This window comes from Argentina silus (genome assembly GCF_951799395.1).
Source record: "Argentina silus genome assembly, chromosome: 10".
Lineage (NCBI taxonomy): Eukaryota > Metazoa > Chordata > Actinopteri > Argentiniformes > Argentinidae > Argentina > Argentina silus.
Window position 1 is genome coordinate 4540221 of NC_139664.1, and position 22391 is coordinate 4562611.

Here is a 22391-nt window from a genome sequence, read left to right on the forward strand (position 1 = left end):
GGTGGACGAGCGGAGTGATCTTGCAGGGGTTTGGGGGCTAACCATTGCTTGCAAACAGGGAGGGGCTGTTCCCTTGCATTCATTATAGGGATAGATATTGTTATAGAGATATTTGAGATATTGTAAAGATCTCAAGATCGATCTTTATAAAGGTTTTGTTCAAAACAACAAAAATGTCTGTTCATTTGAAACCCTATGAACCCTTTTGTGCTAATTTAGTTTTGGCTGTATCTGCTTCCTCTCCACAGAGCCATGCCGGACGTGGGAGTGAGTAGTGAGGCGATTCTGTCTATCAACATCGTCAGCTTCCTGATTGGCCTGCCTAACAACATCCTGGCCCTCTGTGTCTTCAGCATCAAGATCCACAACAAGCCCACTCTCACAGATATCCTCCTGCTCAACCTCACCATATCGGACCTCCTCTTCCTTTTCTTCCTACCCCTCAAGATGCACGAGGCTGCGTCCGGCATGCTGTGGAACCTGCCCAGCATTTTCTGCTCCATCACCTCCTTCATCTTCTTCTCTACCATCTACACCAGCTCTCTCCTTCTGATGGCGGTCAGCGTGGTCCGCTACATTTGCGTGGCCTTCCCTATCACCTACCGTAGGCTGCAAAAGCCTATCCATGCCGTAGTGGTTAGTGCCGTCATATGGGTCATCTCCTTAGGGCACTGCACTATCACCATTGTCATCTCGGACTATCCCACTCTCTCCAACAGTGACTCCCCTTTCTGTTACGAGAACTTCACCACAGCACAACTGGCCATCCTCCTCCCAGTACGGTTGGAGTTTTTCATTGTCCTCTGCGTTTTGCCTCTGCTGGTTTGCATTTTCTGCTATGTGAATTGCATCTGGATCCTCTACACACAACCCAGGATCAACCGGGAGAAGACGCGGAAGGCCATCGGGATGGCGGTGGGCACAATGGTGGTGTTCCTGGTGTGTGTATTACCCTATAATGTCTCCCATGTGGTGGGCTACATCCAGGAGTCCAGCCCCCTGTGGAGACACTACACCCTGCTGCTCAGCACCTTCAACACATGCCTGGACCCCATCATCTTCTTCTTCTCCTCCTCCGCCATCCGTGTGACTACTAAGAATACATTTTTAAAGTTAATTGGATGGCGGTCTGCACTACAAAGCGGTGGCATAAACATGGTCCAAGAGTCACAATTGTCGGGATAAAATTCTACACATTACAGAATTTTCCAAAACATCATCGCAAGGTCCCTGGTTCGATTCCGGCCATCGACATATCCTGCATGTCATCCCTCCTTCCTGCCAATCTCTACCATCTCTATCCCAATAAAGCAGAAATGCCTTAAAAACATATTAACAAAAAACATCACATTAGCTAGCTAGTAGTTTAGCCCTGGCCTACATGGTGTTACGGATGGGGTCGCTATTCCCATTGCGAGCCCTAGGTGTCCCCCTCGGCCACTCACTGTGCCGCCTCACCCTCTCACCCTCTCACTCGCTCATTCACTCATTTACTCACTATGGACTTATTACTTGCACCTGTGTTTGATGGTGACCTGTGCCTCTTAATGCCCTCACTCCCCTTCACTCCCCGCTCGGTCTTCAGTGTGTGCACCATTTGTACGTTCACCCAAGAGAAGTAAGCCTGTGATATTTCGAGTTTGAGTGATGAGATGTTGTTCCCTTTTCTTTATTTGTTTTCGCGTTTAGTCCACTGCCTTTCGTTACCTACTATTTCTGTTTCGGAGATTTCTGTTTTGCTTTCTCCCATTTGATTTTCGTGTAAAGTTTGTGTTTTGTGTCCTGTGTTAACCAGAACCTACCTTTAAATTAAAGAAACTTTTATTTTCGAATCACTGCCTTTCGTCTGCCTCATTATACGCACCGCACCTGGGTCCGCTTGTCCAACGCAATACCTTACAACATGGTGGAGGTAATGTCATCTTCCTCATGCTCACGTGTGCTAACTGACTACTTTGAGGCATTTTGTAATTAGCTATATTACATGTAGTGGTGTGAAGCAACAAAACAATAGTTCAGTTGATTGACCTTTCAGTGGTATAAACAGTAGGCAGGACAATATACAATACTGTAAAAAAATACATCTTAAATGTCCAAGTTGGCTGGACTGGTAATATGAGCCGCCATTGAAAACTCAATGTCCTTTGTTTGCTGTGGGCAGAATTTTAAAAAATTATATTGGATGCACTTGGATATTGAATTTTTCCTTTGCAATATACGTATATACCTGAGTTGATAGAACTATTTAAGAACCTTAACATTGTGGCAACTTAAAATATTGTGTTGGTGTCTCCAACATATTTCTGAGTGTCCTTTGGTTTGTTTTATTTAATTTTATGACACTTAATTGTCAGGGACTGTGTACAGTTCAAATATAATCTTCAGAGGCTAAAATCTGAAGCCTTGTATCAGAAAGCTAAAAAAGCATTCATGAGATTGTTGGTTTATTTGATTTGTGGCAAAATTTAATTATCGCTGAAATAGGACCATGACTGACACAAATCAAAGAATCAGTTTAGACTCAAAGTCCATGGACAATTCACTTCAATGTCAAGAAAATAAATTACCTTAAATAGTTCCCTACATAGTTCAATCAACTTCAACAACACATTTACCTAGCCCTGAAGGAATGTTGACGGAACAAAAATGTAATAAACTGAAAATGCTTTGAAAACATTAACTCAGTTGACTCAGAAATTAAGGTTAGATGAACTTCCTTGTCCCAAAAGTTGAGTTTACTTAGAAAGGCTGTAGATCTGGTTGCATTAAGACTTTAAGTTGGCTCTCCAGAAGTATGTCCACTCGCCACTTTAGAACCGGGTTGTGAGTGGGCAATTCGGGAGTCAATAAGGCCACAACAAAACAGTGACTCAGATGCAAATCATGAATACACTTGATGACATTCCATTCACAACAGTAAACACGTCATATATTTGATGTTCTGTGCAACAATTTGAATAAAGACATCATGGAAACCGTTGTTGTGCAGACTATGATATGAATACCCAAATGTCAATCAGGGAAATCCACTGGCCTATGAAACTGTGAATCTTACAGCATTGTATAATTAATTGTATAATGAATTTAATAAATGAGAAATGCTGTTATGCTTACCAAAAACCTCTGCCAGAATTGTTTGCCAAAAATGTGTTATTCCAGCTAAGAAACATTACCCCTGAATTACATCCATTTCTTTGGGACTTCAATAAAGAGCACTGCCTAACATGTCAAGTATTGTATATCAGCTCATTCTTTTCCCTCCCTTCCTACCACTCCACTGTGTGTGCAAAGACATTACTGTGTGGAAGGCAAATCATTTTGTATAACTATAATTGCATTTATGAATCATTTTGCATAACTATAGTTGCATTTATGAATCATTTTGCATTACTATAGTTGCATATATTAAAGAACACAATGCAAAGTAATATGTATGTAAATCAAGGTTAGTCTGTGAGACATTCACGTGTGGTTGGGGGCTGGGGGGAGAGATGAAGGGACAGGTACCTACCTTCCAGTTAAGTCATGGGATCAGAATGTTGGGAAACTGGAAGATGAACCAAGAAAGAGACTTATATGGCCTGGCTGTACTATGGAATGTACAGGAAGCTTTCTCTCCTATAAGAACTGCACCCTTTTCTCTGTATCCCCTGACTTACTCTGGTTATCTCTTAGAGAGAGCCACTATAGTACTCCTGCAAGCTTGTATTAAAATGTATTATTGATCATTGTTATTAGATTTGTACATGTCTTCATTCCCTGAATTTTGGAGTTTGATACCCAACCGAATTTATTAGGGAGAAAGGAGTATTCCTCCACAACTGCACATACAGTGTTCAGGTGACTAAAGCATGTCAATGTCGAATGAAAAGTACACTGCTAATGCAGAACATATCATTCTTTATTAATGTTTGGTTCTCAATCTTTCATTTAGTTAACAGGTATCCCATTATGAGCTTGATTCTCCCATCATGATGGACTTGCTGGGGATGAAAATGCCCCAGTCTTGGGGATGAAAATGCCCCAGTCTTGGGGATGAAAATGCCCCAGTCTTGCGACCTTTTGGCTCCCCTCAGTCTTTTAGCGTGGGCCAGCAACTCTCCTGCACTCATGCATTCTGTAGGCACACATGTAAAATATACCTGCAAAACAAAATGGAGATCAACTGAAGATGTGTGTTGTCTTTGGATTGCCTTTCCATAGAAACAAGGGAGAGCCAAATGGAACCGTTTGAGTGGTTCTGTTGTCCTCATGCCTGGCTGGACAGAATCTGGTGAGATTCTAGAATCAATATTGAATGTTCTCTGCACACAGTAAATATCAGTGTACCTAGTCGGGATTTGCAGCAAGTATTTGATCTTCCTTTGTACCACAAGCATTTGGGACTTCAAAATAATCTCTTGGGACTGGGGACATAAGAAAAATATGGCCGCCGTCTGTGACCAATCAGGCCCTGGTTCTGTCCCTCTGACTTACCTGCAAAGAAGGTCATGAGCAGTGCCACCCAGCCCAGTATATAGGACCAGGAGAAGCGCCAGTCACCGAAGCGCTTCCCCAGGAAGTTCACCGTCACCCCAGTGTAAATGGCCATCGCAAGCAGAACAAAGAGCGCTGGCAGGAAAAGACGGAGCACACGTCAAATTTAGGACGAGTCAGAATACATTTAGCAGAGGGTAACATAAGGGCTGTGCCCTTAGTTTTTTCCATCCTGCGGGACTTTGTTTTGAGTTTACATGTTTGTGTCGATTCGAGGCTGTGTGTATTTGTGTATTGTGTGTGTATTTGTGTGCTGTGTGTATTTGTGTATTGTGTGTGTATTTGTGTGCTGTGTGTATTTGTGTATTGTGTCTAGGTCTTTGCTCGTGCGACTCACTGGAGACGAAGAACATGATCCCTGCAGCGAAGGAGCGGTTGAACCTCTCAAAGGCGGAGAAGTGGGCGAAGGAGAGAATCCCTGCTATGATGCCGGCAAAGCATGACATGGCCGAGAGGATCATGAAGGCCCGGGTGGCATTCCAGTAGGCTGAGGAGGGAGAGAGAGATGAGATGGAGAGAGAGAGGGGAAGGGAGAGTAAAGACACCATTCCAAATAGTTATCACCCACCGATATTTTGACTAACTTATCATGGAGCTCAAAATTGACCCAAAAGCATTTCAATTAAAGATTAAATATGAGTACGAATGTTCCATGGTCATAAGTGCATTAGTCCTATTCCATTCCAGATGTATATGTTCATTCAATTCTCCACGACCAAGCCTAGAGCAGACAGTGCCCTTGGCGGTCCCCACAGGTCCCCACTCACCGATGCTGTCCGTCTGCATGTAACATTTGCCCGACATGCAGTACCTCCACAGGCCCTGGTGGGCGAAGCTGCCTGAAAGACGGTATTGCATCCAGTAGTCTGTCGCTGTGGAGACCACCAGGAGGATGTTCCCCACGATGGCGCAGAACAGGCCCCCTCCCATGAAGCTGTACATCCTGAGTGACACGGCGGCGGCTCTACGCACTGCGCAGCAGGGCAGAGGGATGGGGTCAGTGGCACAGTCATTCATCACGGCAGACAGGAGTCCTAGCAAGTGTCCCACTATCAAGGTTTGGGTCAATTCCATTTCAATCCAGACAGCGTACTGTTACTGAAAATTGACTTTTGTTTTTCTTGGCTGACTTTTTTCGACCGTTGATTTGCTTCTCATATCGACTGAGTTCAAATGGAATTGATCCAATCTATAAATACACAGTTGCAGACCACTGTGGAATACACATACAGTATATTATACGCAACAAACAGATGGCCAACTGCCCTCAGAAATCATCTATACACAGATGTATCGATAGTGCACAGAAGCAGACAAACACAACCATTACCTTCCTCACTATCAGTACACACACATACAGCGCAAACTAAATTAAAATGTCAAAGAACAACAACACACAGCACCCTTATGTGCAGACAGACATTAGGATGTCCATGTTACTCAGCACAGCACATCATTATGCACAGGCACCCAGCGCCTATACATGTGGTCTCCTTACAGGAAGCACCCTCATTTGAGTGACCTCGATTCAGCTATTCTTTCACTGTCAACGCTGTATAACATCACCCTCTCCACTTACTACCGTCATGCACCAGTGAAATACTTAAAACACAAATATTAATGCAACCACTGTCACACTGAAGGATCCATGTGTTCCTGTACAATCGAAAATGCTATATTTGAAGGGTGAGAGCATCTGTCTCTTTAAAGATATGGTTCCTCTGACATGGTCCTCTGTGGCTCAGTTGGTAGAGCATGGCGCTAACAATGCTTAGGTTGTGGGTTTGATTCCTGCTGGGACCATATATACTGAAATGTAAGTCGCTTTGGATAAAAGCGTCAGCTAAATGGCATATATTATATATAGATAAGAATTTGGGACTCCGGGATGGTATTTCACGAGACAGAGATACTTAGTGATTCAGCCAACTCTTGTAAAACTTCTGAATCAACTCTATATTTCCAGTTTATTAAAAAGATAGAGCTTACTCTTATCAGTGTTTTTAAGCAAAGTAAGCTGGCTGATACTGTTACAGTAAATATCAGCCAGGTCATTATCTTGCCTTATAAAGTAAATATTGACTAATGACTAACTTGATATCACTGATAACATGATGGCAGTATGGATAACATGCAAAGCACTAGACACATCACCATAGATAGCCCTGGTGCTACAGGCAATTGGATCCCATACAACTATTGGATCTATCTTGGCCATAATACATACATTCCATATTTTGCACGTGCTACATCCAATATGAATCTATTGGGACCTTGACTTTTAGGCCTACCACAAGCATATTATAACTGCCTGTTTTTCTCAATTTTAAGAAAATGTTTGTAGAAAACACCTCGTCTGTTTCATGTGGAACTGATGAATGAATACAGATGTCACACCCGTGTACTGTGCACTGCACTTTTTCTGTCAACAAATTAATTTTGCCCTCAACGAAACGTCTTCCGTTCGGACAGCCATAACCTCACTGCTGTTTCTTCATGTCAAAGGACATGCCAGCGTTCTTTAGCTCTGATATCTCTACATCAAGAGTTGCCCTTTCGGCCCACTTGTGCCCCACATGGCCAAGAGTGAACTATTCCTCACAGATACTGTATACTCCTGCTTATTAATCCAAACTGTCCAAATTGTCAACACAACAACGACGGCCCCCAGGTGTAAGACCGGGATGCTTCTTACCTGAGTTCTTCAGGACAGATAAACCCTCTTAAGTATCAACCTTTCCACGGGGAAAGAGTGAGAGAGAGAGTGCAAGCCCGGAGTGAGCAAAACGTCAAAGAGGACCCCCTAGGCCGAATTCCAAAAAGTTATCCCCTCTGCTTTTCTGTCGATGGAGGCAAAATCCTTTAAAACAATCGGCACAGAACAAATGCACTTGAGCTGGTGGGCGCAGAGGCACGTGACTCTCTCCCATTGAACCAGTGGGGTGTGTTTGGAGGGGGGGGGTTGATAGTGTGGGGGATGGGGGGGTTGGTGGAATGAGGCCGGTGTACCACGGTGCCCTTTTCTGTTGTTGTATTTGGTGTTCTGGAACTGTGGTTGTGCAGAGGCTTGCAGTACTGGGGCGGTCAATGCAACCTGCTGAAGCGCACACTTTCTTTCAGTGGAGGGGCGCTGTCATCTGGGAATGGGTGTGGTCATGGGTGCACATACACACTTAGGGCAGACACATGACAGAACGCTGGCTTGAATAAACTCTCCCACACACACACACACACACACACACACACACACACACACACACACACACACACACACACACACATGCGCACACACGCTCATATTGAATGAAGCAGTGTCACATTATTTGGTATTTATTACAGTATCACAAATCTGAGCGTGCATATGCAGTAACATCATGACATTGGAGACACTGCTGGTAAATCTGAATTTATTCAAAATGATCCGCAGTCACATATATACAATAATGATATTGACACTGAATTTCAATGCACATGTATTAGATAATAATAATGATAATAATTAGCATAATTTGTTAAGGCATGTTTGACCGGTACTGTATTTGGGGGCTTCTTTATTTTGTTAAAATAGTCAACACATCCATGATTTCAGGACAATCTGAATCCAAAAAGCTTAATTGACCCACACTTGGGAAATTGGTCTCGCAATTGTACAAAAAAACATTACACAAAATAAATGTATCAATTAACACTTATTTTATCTGTGCCCACAGAAATAAACATGATTTAATTTCTATTTTTCACAGACGTTTACAACCAGGCCTCAGACCTCAAATCCAGTGAACACGGGCCTCTGGGATATCTAAACAAACACAGGGAACGATTCAATCATGAATATTCAAAGATGATAGTGCCCATTGATTGGCATCCTGGTGTGTTTTCCAGGTTTATCTCAAGTAAGACATATAGTGAAAGTCCTCTTCAGACACTATCAACATGCTTGCGTTACCTGGACTGTCGTGCATTTCATGTATCACCTGTAGCGCCCCCTTCAGCTCAACATCCTCCAGTGCAATATCACCATGTCTTCCTCCTCTGTGAAGGAATAAAGATAAACACAAAAGATGGCATCAACGAAATTGTCTTAGTATCATGTAAGAAAATGTGTTGTAATTGGTTGTCCCACCTATTCAAGTTGAATGCACTTATTGTTAATTGCTCTGTGTCTGCTACATGCCTACAATGCAAATGTAACATGTCCTCTTTAAGAATCAGAATTCTTTTATTTGGCCAAGTATATTTGTACATACAGGAAATTGACTTGGTGAGGTTGGTGCATGGGACAGAAAAAACAATAGCAAATATTGACAAGAAATTGACAAAATAGCAAAATAGTAACAAAATAGCAATAACAAATGTACAAATTTACAACATAGAACAATAAAACAATACATTTTGTAGGCTGTACAAGGCTAAGTGGTAATGAGGCTAGAGGCTGTGAGATGGGTATGGGGCATGTACACTATACGCTTACCTCTTGATTGAAAAGAATTTCCAAAATAAAAAAGTGACAAAACAACTAATCACCAGCAACAAGACGGCCCCGATTCCTCCATAGAATTGGGACAGTGCAGAAGATCCACCTGCCATTGAAAAAAGAACAACATGATCCTCAGTCTTGCTTATAATGGGAGTCTTCTGTTGAATTACACCAATTACATCAGTTTAGACATGAAATATCCACTTGGCCAATGAAAGGCCAATTTTTAAAAATGAAATATCCAATATGCATTCAATATTTATCATCATCTCAGATATTGAACATGGCATTTAAGAATCAATTTATCAATCTATTAATTAAAGACTAAAAAAAAGATTTAAAAAACAACAACATAGATTTAACTTCAATTACAGAATTGATATTAAACTGTAACAGATCTATTTGGACAAGGCTGGAGAACTTGCCTCTAAATGGAAGTTTGAGGGAGGCACTCCCATGCTCATTGGTCGAATTGCAGAGGACACTGCCCATGTCATCAGTCTTTGGTCCAATGAGAACAGACCTCAGGGTCCTGAAGTTCAGTAGGTAGGTGATGTTGTGTGTCTGATTGGCCTGAACACTCCAGGGTTTCCAGATGATGTCGCCTACTGGGTGTGAGTCCACCACACACTCACACTTGACCTCCCATTCATCCAGAGTACAAAAGGATAGAGGAAGAATGACTGGAGCATCTGAGAGAGAGAGAAAGAGAGTGATAGATAAAGCAGATGGGAGTGAACAACAAAATGGCTCAGTCTGACTTCGAAAAGTACTGCTCAAAGACGAATGACCTTAGTGAATGGGCAGATTACCGAATTGACCCTATCTTTATTTAACATACTTAACGTTGAGGTCCATAGCCCATTTGCAAGCTCAATCTAAAATAGTGTACTGTATGTGTACCTACACTCCACATTCACAGCCATAGTTGGCGAACTGGCCTCTCCCATCTCATTCACAGCAGAGCAGTAGTAAGAGAACAGCCCAACGTCCTTGGTCACCCCCGTCAGACAGAGAGTTACAGAGTCCTCCCTGAGTAGGACTGCCCGATCCCCAAACACACGGTGCCACCTGTAGGAGCTCACAGGGGGGTGACCGTGACCCCCACAGGACAGCGTGATGATCTCCCCCTCCACGGGGTGGGCTGGGTGCTGGCTGATGGATACGTTAGTTGGTGGAGCTGAGATGAGAGAAAACATGGATGAAGATACGGTTAAATGAATCTGTTCTCTCACAGTCACCTCATCCTGGTGTACAATACAGCACAAGCATGGATGTTGAATACATACTGTACACATGTTTTCTTTATCAAACATTATGCATAATTACGTAATATGATATAAACTACCATGTAACACAGAGAAAAGATTTGTCATTTCCCAACTACCTTTCACCAGCATTCTCAGGGTGCGCTCAACCTGACCACGGGTGTTGTTGACCACACAGGTCACAGTCAGGTTCTCATTGGTGCCCTTTGCAGACCATGACCCAACCACCGTATGGTTCTGGGATGAGATGGTTGACTCAGAGCCAGAGGGTCCATGTTCTCCATCCACCCTCCACTGGACTGTGGCGATGGGGTGAGCCTGGACCTGACACCTGCAGATCACGTGACCAGCGTGGTAGGAGCAGCTGGACTCAGCCGAGATCGAGGGTGTGTCTGGAAATGAAGGAGAAATACGCAGGAAGATGAGACACACGTAAACATGGTTATCGATCAATGTATCAAATAGCAGCTCAAGCTTCAATCAATAACAGCTCTTGTTGCTCACGTCCTAGTAGTCTCTGTTGTTGTCGCAGGGGTCAATGCCCTTTCACTCATGACCTGCATTTGAAAATCCACACACTCAATGAGTAAAGCTATGCTCATAGAAAACACTCACACTCTGCAGTGACCACAAAAGCAGTGGAGTTGGTGCACCCTAGAGGGTTGAGTGCTGAGCAGAAGAACACGTTCTCGTCTGGGTCCAGGTCTGTGACTGTTGTGGTGTCGGTGGTGGTGTGGTTCAGTGCCTCGACCTGGCCATGTCTCAGGCGGTTCCACTTGAAGACCCTGGCAGGGGGGTTGGCATCGCTGGTACAGGTCAGGGTCACATTAGCGCTAACCTGGACCACTGACTGGTCTGCAGAGACGCTCACTGACCTAGGGGCATCTGAGGTGCAGGGGGAGGGTAGAGAACCGGTGATGTAATAGGTCAAACATCTACTCGAGAGCATCCGGATGTTCAAATTGGTGCTTCCTTTTTTTAATAATAAATATTACGGAAGTTAATCTCATGTTCAGTCCAATGATTGCCTAAATATTTCACCCTTTAGGGATTGTTGGTTGAAACTCCCTCGCTCTGCCTGGGTTTCATATGTTCCAATGCTTCAATAGTGCATTGATTATTGAAGGTTCCAATTTTCAGCCTGTTATAGTCACAGCACCCACCAAAACACAGCACCACCTACTGTGCAGCTTTAAAAGCTCATCTCTAAATACACCTGGCGACCGCCAGGTGTATTTAGAGATGAGCTTTTAAAACTGCACAGTAGGTGGTGCTGTATTAGGAAATACCCAGAAGACAGAAAGAGAAGAAATGACACAACTACTTGAGTGAATACATTGTAATGAACTGAGCAGTAACAGGACTGGAGTAATACAGGTAGCCCTAGCTGACTCACAGGTAACGCTGAGCACCACCTCCTCTTTCGCTTCCTGGCCTCCTGGGTGTATGACATCACACACCACTATCTTCCCATGATCCTCTGCTTCAGCTACGAAGGAGATAGTGGAGAGGACGCGCCACCGTCCCTCTCCCTCCTCCGTGTGGTTCCCCTGGACCTCACCTTTCTGGTCCCGAAAAGAGAGGGAGGGGGTAGAGGAGGGGCAGGTGTAAGTGACCTCACAGGAAATGCTGATAGTGCCCCCTTCACTTTGCCCTCCTCTGACTGACATCTTTGGCCTCGCTGCAGATTCTAATAAAATAAAGAGACACACAAAGAAAGAAAATAACAATGGGGTAAAATAATGTGGTTTGGTATCTGAACATTTCTACTGTCCATTAGAATCTACATCAGAAAATATTTTGAGAGAAGAAAAATAAACACAACCATACGCAATCATTATGATTTCTTGTATAACGTTTGGTCAATTTCTAAACATTATACCAGAGCAGGTTTTTCAAATCTCAACTGTGAGATTTTGAATCAGTTCTGGAATCGGTTGATGATTACCTGAAACCTCTAGTGTCACAGTCTTTTTATTGTACTTGAACCCATCAGCAACAATCCAAGGGTAAATCACTTCTCTGTCGTGTTCTGCTTGCGTTCCATTGATCAACAAGCTGCAGGTTCCGTTAGCGACACTGCCCATCAGTTTGGTTCTGCCCCTGAAACTCTCTATGACTTCCCCAGATTTGGTACTGCTGTAGACCAATGGGTACTGTATCTTGGAATACTGGTACCAGATAACATCGCTGGGTGTATCGGACCCCAGGTGTGTGAAGGAGCAGGGGATGAACACACAAGACCCAGTCAGGGCTGATACCTCAGAGGGTATGGTCACACTCCACTCCTGACCTGCCACTAACACACACCACACCACTGGACAGATGCACAGACAGAAGGTGAGAGAAAGAGAGAAAGAGAGAGAGAGATGAGATATTAGATAATTCCTACATTTTCATTTGACAACAGATCGCTATTATGGCATAAAGAAAAGATGAAGGACATTTTGCATGCCCAAACCTAGCAACATTTTGCAGGATTGTTTTTTGTTGAGTTGGCATTTCAGTTTCAGCTCATGAAAAGAATAGAACACAATGTTTTCCCTTGAATGTTTCCCTCATATCTTATCTGAAATGTTTCAACAATGATCATTGTTGTAACCACTAATATCATCTAAATACCTCAGGCATAATAAACAGGGTACCAGGAGGTACCATAAACTAAGCAGACATCGCTCAAGGGCTAATCATAATGAATGTAAATTATGAGCTAACACAATCAGCAGGTGCAAATAGGTCCAAACGAAAGAGTACCTTGTAAAGCAGAGCAGAGGGAAAGATGTCCTTGGATAATTTGCATGACTAAAATACCTGTTTAATATGAAGACATTGTTAAAAAACACTCCTCAAGTATTTAACATGGTTAAAATGTAAGAATACATATATGCAGATGGATTTCCCATATAGTATAGATAGTCTATAGTCATATTATACTAACACACTTTACTTCTGTTTGTTATTTTAATTCATATATCATGATCACTTTAACTGAGTTGAATGTTACTACCATTAAATATGAATTATATATATATATATATATAATATATATATAATTAATATTAAGCAATGCAATGCAAATACAACTCCTCTGTGGCTCAGTTGGTAAAGCATGGCGCTAACAACGCTTGGGTTGTGGGTTTGCTTTGGATAAAAGCGTCAGCTAAATGGCACATATTATATTACAACTCACTAAATAGTTTAAGCCAAATATAATGCAGCATTTCAGACACATACCTCAGCAACTCAGTGTCTTGTTGATGTTTTATCTGTTGGTCTTGGCAGTGTCACTGTGTTCTTTGGCATATCACCCTCTTCTGTTTTCCCTTATGCCTGTGAGTAGTCACACCAATGTAGCCACCCCCTCTCACCCAAACCATCTGAGAACCTCCGTGTCACATGAGAATCAATACTTACACATGATTAGATTAGATTAGATTCAACTTTATTGTCATTGTGCAGAGTACAAGTACAGAGACAACGAAATGCAGTACACTAATCTAATCTAATCTAATCTAATACTTCTACACACATGAGAATCAATACTTCTACACACATGAGAATCAATACTTCTATAGACATGAGAATCAATACTTCTATAGACATGAGAATCAATACTTCTATACACATGAGAATCAATACTTCCAATCCAAACAGGGATACATCTAGTACACAAAAGCTTCGCAACCGTGTATTTGAAAGGATTCATGGAAAACCTAATGGAAAAAACACCATACAAGTTAATAACTATGCTTTTTGAGGGCAGCTCTGGAGAGCATGTTATACTGTCGTGCCCAAGGCCGTTGTGCAAAGTGTCATTTTCAGCACAATCAGTGCTATGGCAGCTAACATTGGACATGGGACATTTGTTGCAATGTGTGTCAATGACAACATTTATGATTCAGGACACTCACATCAGTTTAACCATTTATTTCATGAACATTGTAATACATTAAGCTTGGGTAACTGGATGGTTTCACTCCGTATAGTTCCCTGTCTGGAGTAAAATGACCACAACATACAAGTATACAATATATGGCTTATCAAACCTCCCATAGGAAGGATACATGCAGAGCAGGTGGAGGCTGGGGGTGGTGGGTGGGATGACCACACACAACTTACTCTCATCGCCAGTGCAATATTTACACTACGGAGAAGCGTTTTCTTGGCTGCTTTTTAGCCTCTGTCCCTTTGAACATGGGATGTTTTTTCATACTTATGAACATCTGCGACATTGAATTATAGTGCCCTGCCTGAACCAACGCTATGCTCAGATCTCAGTTCTATTCAAGAGCAGAGGACATGAAAACTGATGTGAAAGTGGAAGTCAAGCATTGCATGCTTATTGCATGCCTGGGGGCACAACCTTGTGAATGGCTGGAACAAGGAATGTCTTAAAATATCTATTGTCGTGAAAAGGACTCCAAATAGAATCATCTCCATCCACAAAAACAGGAAATTGAGAAATTTAGGAACTTGGCCTGAATAGAGTTCAGTCATAGTACTTTAATTTAATAATAAAGATTTATTGAAAATAAATGTCAGTACAATATCATTACAATTGTCAGAGTTTGGGCTTTGCCAATCTAATAAAAAAACAATTGTGCATGCATATCACCTACTTAGTTACATTTACAAAGATTTAATTTAATGGTGGATGGTTGACACAAGAGCAATCCATCTTGATTAAATAGAATATAAAATATAGGACACAACTTTAAAGATAAAACAACGACACACAAGACAGACAAAGATATGAATACTAAAACACAACGGGTTATCCTGTCATCCTTCAGACAGTTGTGGCAGTTCTCACAGGGGGGGGAGGGACAAATGTAGGGAGTGGCACTGACCGCTCAGATGGAGTCTGGGAAAAAAAAAAAAAATAGATTTATTTATTTATATATATATATATATAGCGCATTTCATCATCAACAGACTCAAATGGCACAATTTGGGGTGGAGTTTCTCCAACTGGGCCTACAGTCTCTTCTATAAAGTGTATATTATAAATTCAGGGTAAAGAGACCAGTATCAATGAGATAATAATGACCTATACATTTGCAATTCCTCTGTTTTATACCACCAAGATGCTCTCTGGTGAAATGCCATTACTAGGCAGGGTGACTTACTGGTTGTAATCTGTTGTAGTCAGGGAGCACTTTAAGTCCTCCAGTCAGCAGCGTATGGGGAGAGCTTATATCTGGTTGGGTTGCAACTGCCTGCATGAGGGCGAGAAGAAGCAGATAAAATTTGCTCAGATCAACTGAGATGAACATGACATTTTGCTCAATAACCATTTTCAGCGGCCCACGTTACCTTCTCCACTGCTCTGGACACAGGGTACCTAGTCTGCCGCCCTATAAAACACACACATGGGACAGTGAAAACCAGATTTCATACCAGATTTTAGTTGGGAAAAAAGAGAGGAAGATTGATTATGTTGTGATGAAGAGGAGGACAGCGGTGCGCCTACTTCTCTTCCTGCAGCAGATGATGCAGAGGTAAATGAGGCCGATGAGGAGGAGGAGGAAGAGGAGGCTGCAGGGGATACCGGCAGCGATGCCTGCGATGGCTGGACCACTCAGCCCCTCACCTGTCAGCAGCAACACACAGACAATGCAGTTTTTGGAGAGAAATCATATGATTTAATACACTGTACTGTACAAGAAAATCCTAAAATAACTTACACCAAATTGATTCAGTTAACCTCTTTCCAACAATTCCAAAAATTCAAATACCTGGTCCGATTCTCTGCACCTCAGATGGTTCTCCCACAGTTCTGCCAGCGATGGGGATGACACGGAACCGGTATGTGGACTTGGGATCCAGTACAAAGATATCCGTGCTCCGGGAGGAACCAGGCTTCTTCTGAATGGTCCGGTATTCCTCTGTGGCTCTTTTCCTTCGGCTGCTGTTGCGAGTGTCGCTTAGGAGGTCTGGTCCCTTCATCTGGATGTCAAAGCCTTCAGAGCAACAGATGGGCAGACATGACAGGATGGAGTAGTGCTTAAGGAAGCTAGTCTTCTGACCACAGGACGAGGGAAAGATGTTTTCTTTCCTGAGTGCTTTGTAGGCTTTAATTGGGGCCCAGAGTTTTTCCTGGAATTTTTTTATCCTTCACAGGATATATCCATAGTTACGTCCTTGGCAAGACAGAGCAAACTGCCTCACCAAAGCTTCTTAGGACAAGGACTGAATACAACAAAAAGTTAATTGTTTCCATTGCAATACCTGTAGTTCAGTCCTGTACAGTATCGGTGACACCAAACACATTGAGCCTTGGAGAGAAAAGCTGGACAATCCTGCTGGTTTCATTAAGCAATATTTACACCCACATCTTCAGTGTTTGGGTTTTGGTTCCCAGCACCCTGTGCCGTCATCATGTTTGAGCGTCAGTAGGCCTACTGCTGACATGACATGCACACCTGAGATCATTCAACAAAGGTTGAAAATAGAAACTTTTCCATGTTCTATGACTGCAATGCCCTGAATTGGGCGATTTCTTCTTTATACAGTATGTGTTTACATGCATACGTTAACCATAGCTTTCGTTTTTGAGCATAGGCAAGTCAGCAGCTTTACCTGTCACAACAGAGGTAGGAGGGACCTCCCAGGTCATAGTGACGATGGTTCCATCTTGATTAGGGAACAGACTGGAATCTGAGATGGTGGGGCCTAGAAAGAGGGGCAGAGCAAGTGGGGGGGGGGGTTGGAAGGGAATCTATGGAGCTTTGTTTTAGAGGAGGGAGGGTTGGGAGCAATCACTCGTTTTACTTTACACTCAGAATAAGGCCCCATTGTGCTGCTTTACCCATGTAGCTCCAATGCCCTAAATTATAACTCTCAGGTAACTTCTTCGGCCCTTTAGATAGAGTACGTCTGCACACAGATTCTTAGCACACAGATGCATTTGGACTTTGTACTTTTTCTACATTTTGTGGTGTTACAACTTGACTTCAAAATAGATTTATTTGTCACTGATATTCACGAAATATCCTATAATGTCAGTGGAAATTATTTTAGAATATAGAAATGTTTACTAATTAAGTAAAAATGAAAAGCTGAAATGTCTTGAGTCAATAAGTATTCACTATGACACTCCTAAAATTAGCTCAAATGCAACAAGTCTTCAACAAGTCACTCAATAAGTTGAACTGAGTCCATCTTAATGCCAAGACAATAGTTCATGTGATTTTGGAATTAATATTAGAAGACACTGTAGGTACACTTTAAATCACATGCTGTATTGAAATAGTAATGTGCACTGTGAAGACTAACAGTGGATCTAAAATGTTTTAGCATCGCAACATGTTAAAGCTGCTCAAATCGTAGGATTGATTACAAATGATAAATACCCTTAGATACTCAGATACAAGCCATGATGACCTACCAATGGGTGCTGACCCACCATCTGGGAAACACTGGACTATATCCTACCTACCTAACAGCAGAGTTTCCTTTATCTGGCTGCCCAGTGGGTTGCTGCAGTTGCAGGTGTAGGTCTTCAGGAAAGCGGTGCTGATGTTGAACTCTCGGATGCTGAGCTGTGTGTTGTTGGCACTGATGTGGTATGTCGTCCCATTGGCTAAGACCTCGCTCCCTTCGGACCATGTGACCACAGCTTTAGGGGTGGCGTCACTATTGCAGCGGATAGTGACCACCGTTTTACCGTCCGAGGCCACTGTGGTCATGACCGTAGGTAAGAACTCTGTTGGACCACCTGAAGAACAACAAGACCAGTTCATCACACTGCTGGGTATCAACACGTGGGATAACGATGGTCAATTGGAGACGCTGTCAGCAAAACCACTACTGCCACCACATGTACGCATGAGCATTACGTGTATATGCTGTGTTGTTTTATTTCATCTTTTACATTTGTGAGTTTGAGCTGAAACTCACAAATATGTTATTATTCAGTACACAGAGTGACAGACAAAGTGGAGCTTGGATAAACAGATGGTACAGGAAGAAGGATAGGACTGGTCTGTGTTATGCCCGGCAACTCACGGGTTGTAACATTGCACTGTGTCTGACGGAGGGGGTGGTGGGCCATGCATGTGACCATTTTCCCATTCAGGTCCTGAGAAGGGCTCATGATCAGGCTGAAGTATGTGGCCCCAGTGCTGGTGTTGGTCAGGGCTGGGAAGGAAAGCTGGGCCTCTGGGGTGCCCCCTTGCCACAGACAGTGGAACTGCAGGTAAGCATTTCCATTTACTGCTTGGACTGAACACAGTGGGCTCCCAATGGGGCTCTCTGCCATGGGAGGAAAGGACAAGTTGTAATAATTGCAACAATAATAGGCCTGATATTAAGCACACACAGACACACACAATCCAACACCCCAGATAGGCAACCCTACCCAACATCATGGTATTTCATGACACACACACACACACTTCTGATCACTGGCATTGCAATCCATTGAACAGACACCAATGCTCTACCATAGATGTCGACTTTCAAGTTCCTCTCAACCTGGGCTCCCGTCTTCTCATTGACCAGCAGGCAGGTGTATACACCCCCATGGCTGGTCTGGACAACGGTCAGATTAAGACTTCCTCCCTGAGAATCAGGGACGGGGTCACCCCCAAAGACCCAGGAGGCAGAGGGCTGTGGGACTCCCTCAGCCTGACAGGAGAGACGGAGAGAATCTCCAGATACATAGAAAGGCTGAGATGGACTGGCTCCAAGCACTGGTTCATCTGGTCCATCTATGCAGGACCACAGAAGAAGAAGAGAAAAAGGAAAGTCAGATGACAACTTAAGGACGACATATCGGGTGTCATTAAAAGGCTGGCGTGAAGAGCGTGTCACTTCAGCTGGCAAGATACTGCATTCCCATTTTTTGGCACTTGACATGAAATTAGAATTAGGCGAAGAGTAAGAGTGTGCAGGTCTTTCTACGTATAAATGTGAAATTAAAAGAAAAATCTGAAAGAAATGTGATGAAGAAGTCAATAGGAGATGTTATTACTTATTATTATAATAACAACATGGGTACATGCGATGAATGGGAGGTCAAGGGAAAAACATGCACAGAGTACACTACATGACCAAGCACAAGAGTAATTATTAATGAAGAGGATGATGAATTAGTGGAGACCAGAGACATGCCAGTAAGTAGCAAGTGCACAAGTTAGGAAACGATGCTGGTTAGTAGAGAGGTTAGTAGAGAGAGCTAATTCTAATGTACCAGGCAAACACAAAGTTAAAAGTCAGCCGATTCCTTTTCCTTACAGAGTACAGTGACGTCCTTGTGCGTGGTGACGGTGCTGAAAGGGTTTGTCAGGACCAACGTGTAGAGACCCGTGTCATTTCGTGTCGGCTGTATGACGGCCAGGCTCTTCTGGCCCACAGTGTAGTGCGAGCTGTTCGTTACCTCCACACTGTTAAAGTACCATCTCAACTCCTCAGCCTCCCCTTGCAGTGTGCTGTACCGCAGTGTGAAGGCGTCAGCTCCTTCTACGGCATCATCAGGGTGGGTGCTCACAGACACATTCTGTATGCCCTCTGTGGAAGTAGACAGTAATAGCTATTCGGTCAAGGAGTAAAGATGGGTGGATAAGAAATATTACATTTTCAACCAAGGCAAGATCAGTAACAATGGCAGCGGAAATTGCTTCAACAGGCACGGAAAGTGGCATGATGTAATTCTAAAACGTTGCTTTGAATTCCACCTTTTCCATTTGTTTAAACATAGGTCGTCGTCCCCCCATCTCCAGTCACAAGTAAATCACATATAGACTTAGTGATATTAAAGTTACTAGGCTGAGACAGGTCCTCAAGTCGGCCTTTAGTTGAACTGAATCGAATCCTCTCAGATAGGCTACTCACCATAGACCTTGAGCACAAACGTGGTAGAGGCTGCACCCACTCCAGACTTTGTCACGTCCAGTCTGTAGGTGTTAGTGTAGCTTAGCTGCACATTTGTAAAGGTGAGGGACCCATCATCTTCAATGTTTATCACGTCTTCATGGTCATCGTCCACATCTGCTGCACTGCTGGAACCAACTGTCCCTGTGACCACAGGTAGGCTCCCCATGAACCAGCTGACAGCAGGAAACGGTGCTCCACTGAAGGACACAGCCAGAGTCACGTTGCTGCCAACTTTGGCATTGACCAAGGCGGGCCCAAGGGGTGAGACGGTCAGCTGACCGCGTGTACCTGAGGTTGATTGAGGTTGAAAAATTCAGGTAGCAGAACAAGAACACAGGTGAATGACAACATACATTTGTATTTATTTGTATATTACATTTAGTCGTTTTGAAAGTTATCATGGTTCACAAATGTCTTAACAAACGCTCATGTCCTGTTGACTCACTTGCTCATCATCGGTTTCATTAGTTGATCAGGTGTAGCCTATTCATGAGTTAGGTATCTAAAATATTGAATTGTCTTTCAACCCTAAATTCTCCAGCAATAACTAGCTTTTGTAGTTTCAGGTAGATCAGCTTTGACAATTAGTAAAGAGAATTAAAATTATTCATTTCTGATCCCCTTTTTTCCCCTTGCCCCAACCCCCCCCCCAAAAAAGGACATGAAAATAAAATAACAATCAGAATTCTACTTAATGTAGAGCTATTCACATGGCATGGTACGTACATATAACACCCACACATTGTCAGTGTCAAAACATGTTTGTCCTTTATATTTGTGCCAAAGCGTAGAGATTATAATAATTCTTAAACTTACCTCCAATCATAAAAAACAGAACTTCCCAGAGTATGTGCCACCTGTGGATAGATTGCACCTGCGATGGCATATTTGAAAATACGTCCATTAAAGGCGTCACCTGCTGAAACGATAAAGTGCTCAATAGTCCCACCGTTCACGTTAAATCAATTTAAATAATCAAAACATTTTGTGTTTTTCAATTTAATCCAAAATCTGGGAAACGTCCTTGGGAAAGTTCGCACGCAGTTGAGCGAATCGCTGTCGTGTTCTACGTCCTCCAGTGTGCGAACCGTCCTGGTGTCCCGTGTCCTGCGCCGTGCAGAGCAGTCTGTCATCAGGTGGGAGAACCTCACCTGCGCGACGTCAAAGCCTTGATTGTGCACATGAGACACCACGCCTCTCTTGTTGAAATTAATTTTACTCTTTGTACCAATCATTGATAATATATAGGGTACCAATTAGGCCAGAGACAAGCTGGACAAGCTGAGATTTCTTATTTTATTTTCGTAAATATATTACAAACGTGAGTGTGTTTGAGCTTCGAAGGGGAGCAGTTCTACTGTAGACTGCTTTATCTGCTGAAAGGCACATTGAAACAAACAGTAATGTGAGAAAGTAGGGAGAAATATGAAGGTCTTTCCAGTGGTGATGACTCCAAAAAAAAAGCTGGTCTGTGGCCTGCGGGCGCTGCGGGATGTCGAACCTGAGTCGACGGAGCTTCAAGTTGGCAGGCTGTTTCGGGATCCAAGTTAATATTTTCAGACCAGTATCACTCATCAGGTCCGACAAGTTTAAATCGTTATAGCCCCATAATTGAACATCATGCGCAAAACGGATTACCAATCTTCAGTTGTTGTTTTATATTAGTTTCCAATAGCATATGAATTAGCCTGATGTTCACACTGTTCAAACATTTGATAACGTATTAAGTTGACAAATGCATGTCATGTCTGTCTATGGGTTAAATGTAACGGAATGACCTAACAGTAGTGATCACTAAACACGTTGAACTGCATTCCTTGTGGTACCGGCTCCTTTATAGCTCCTGTCCTCTGGGAAATACATGACCTTGACGTCCCAGGGAAACCACAGTACAGCTACAATAACCATTTCCACTGCAGTAGACATTTGTTATTCTGCCAACTAAGTGCCATTATAAGCTCTTTACAATTGCTCTATAAAAATGGCGTCTCTCCATCTATACCTCTATCAATTATCTTATTGGCAATGCTATTGGCCCTCTGGCCAGCCTAGCTTCTTATCCTGCCCTTTAGGATGGAACACAATGCCACCCAAGGAGATTGGAATTTGCACTGTAATGGGATGATGTTTGTTGCCAAGTCTTACCCCAGTGAGCTTAAGAGGCAGACATGGGATGAAAAACAATGCTTCAAAACAGAAGAAATGACAATGAAAATGAGCAGATTTAGATA

At 42.9% G+C, this 22391-nt stretch overlaps 4 protein-coding genes and 1 long non-coding RNA gene across 5 annotated transcripts; 1 reads left to right on the forward strand and 4 right to left on the reverse strand.

The window, feature by feature from the left end:
• Positions 1–252: 252 nt before the first annotated feature.
• On the forward strand, positions 253–1185 carry LOC310810747 (free fatty acid receptor 3-like; the record flags this gene model as incomplete). Its single annotated transcript, XM_083678595.1, has 1 exon — positions 253–1185. One exon carries the CDS (start codon positions 253–255, stop codon positions 1183–1185), a length of 933 nt encoding a protein of 310 aa, XP_083534721.1.
• Positions 1186–4080: 2895 nt separating this feature from the next.
• On the reverse strand, positions 4081–5478 carry lim2.5 (lens intrinsic membrane protein 2.5; the record flags this gene model as incomplete). Its single annotated transcript, XM_083678240.1, has 4 exons — positions 4081–4142; positions 4477–4611; positions 4874–5023; positions 5304–5478. 4 exons carry the CDS (start codon positions 5476–5478, stop codon positions 4081–4083), a joined length of 522 nt encoding a protein of 173 aa, XP_083534366.1.
• A 2458-nt stretch (positions 5479–7936) lies between these two features.
• LOC310810593 lies at positions 7937–9111 on the reverse strand. The gene is made up of 3 exons (XR_014554442.1): positions 9008–9111; positions 8483–8568; positions 7937–8335 (listed from the first exon to the last, which is right to left on the reverse strand). It is a non-coding gene; the product is annotated as an uncharacterized lncRNA (long non-coding RNA).
• A 34-nt stretch (positions 9112–9145) lies between these two features.
• On the reverse strand, positions 9146–11951 carry LOC310810748 (B-cell receptor CD22-like; the record flags this gene model as incomplete). Its single annotated transcript, XM_083678596.1, has 6 exons — positions 9146–9171; positions 9439–9705; positions 9921–10193; positions 10401–10673; positions 10897–11166; positions 11678–11951. 6 exons carry the CDS (start codon positions 11949–11951, stop codon positions 9146–9148), a joined length of 1383 nt encoding a protein of 460 aa, XP_083534722.1.
• Positions 11952–13762: 1811 nt separating this feature from the next.
• vsig10l (V-set and immunoglobulin domain containing 10 like) lies at positions 13763–21363 on the reverse strand. Its single transcript, XM_083678244.1, has 12 exons — positions 20977–21363; positions 20119–20448; positions 19522–19794; positions 18729–18995; positions 18292–18537; positions 17723–18001; positions 16864–16956; positions 16020–16244; positions 15755–15874; positions 15598–15638; positions 15411–15500; positions 13763–15145 (listed from the first exon to the last, which is right to left on the reverse strand). Exons 1-12 carry the CDS (start codon positions 21062–21064, stop codon positions 15071–15073), a joined length of 2127 nt encoding a protein of 708 aa, XP_083534370.1. The 5' UTR covers positions 21065–21363; the 3' UTR covers positions 13763–15070.
• Positions 21364–22391: the final 1028 nt, after the last annotated feature.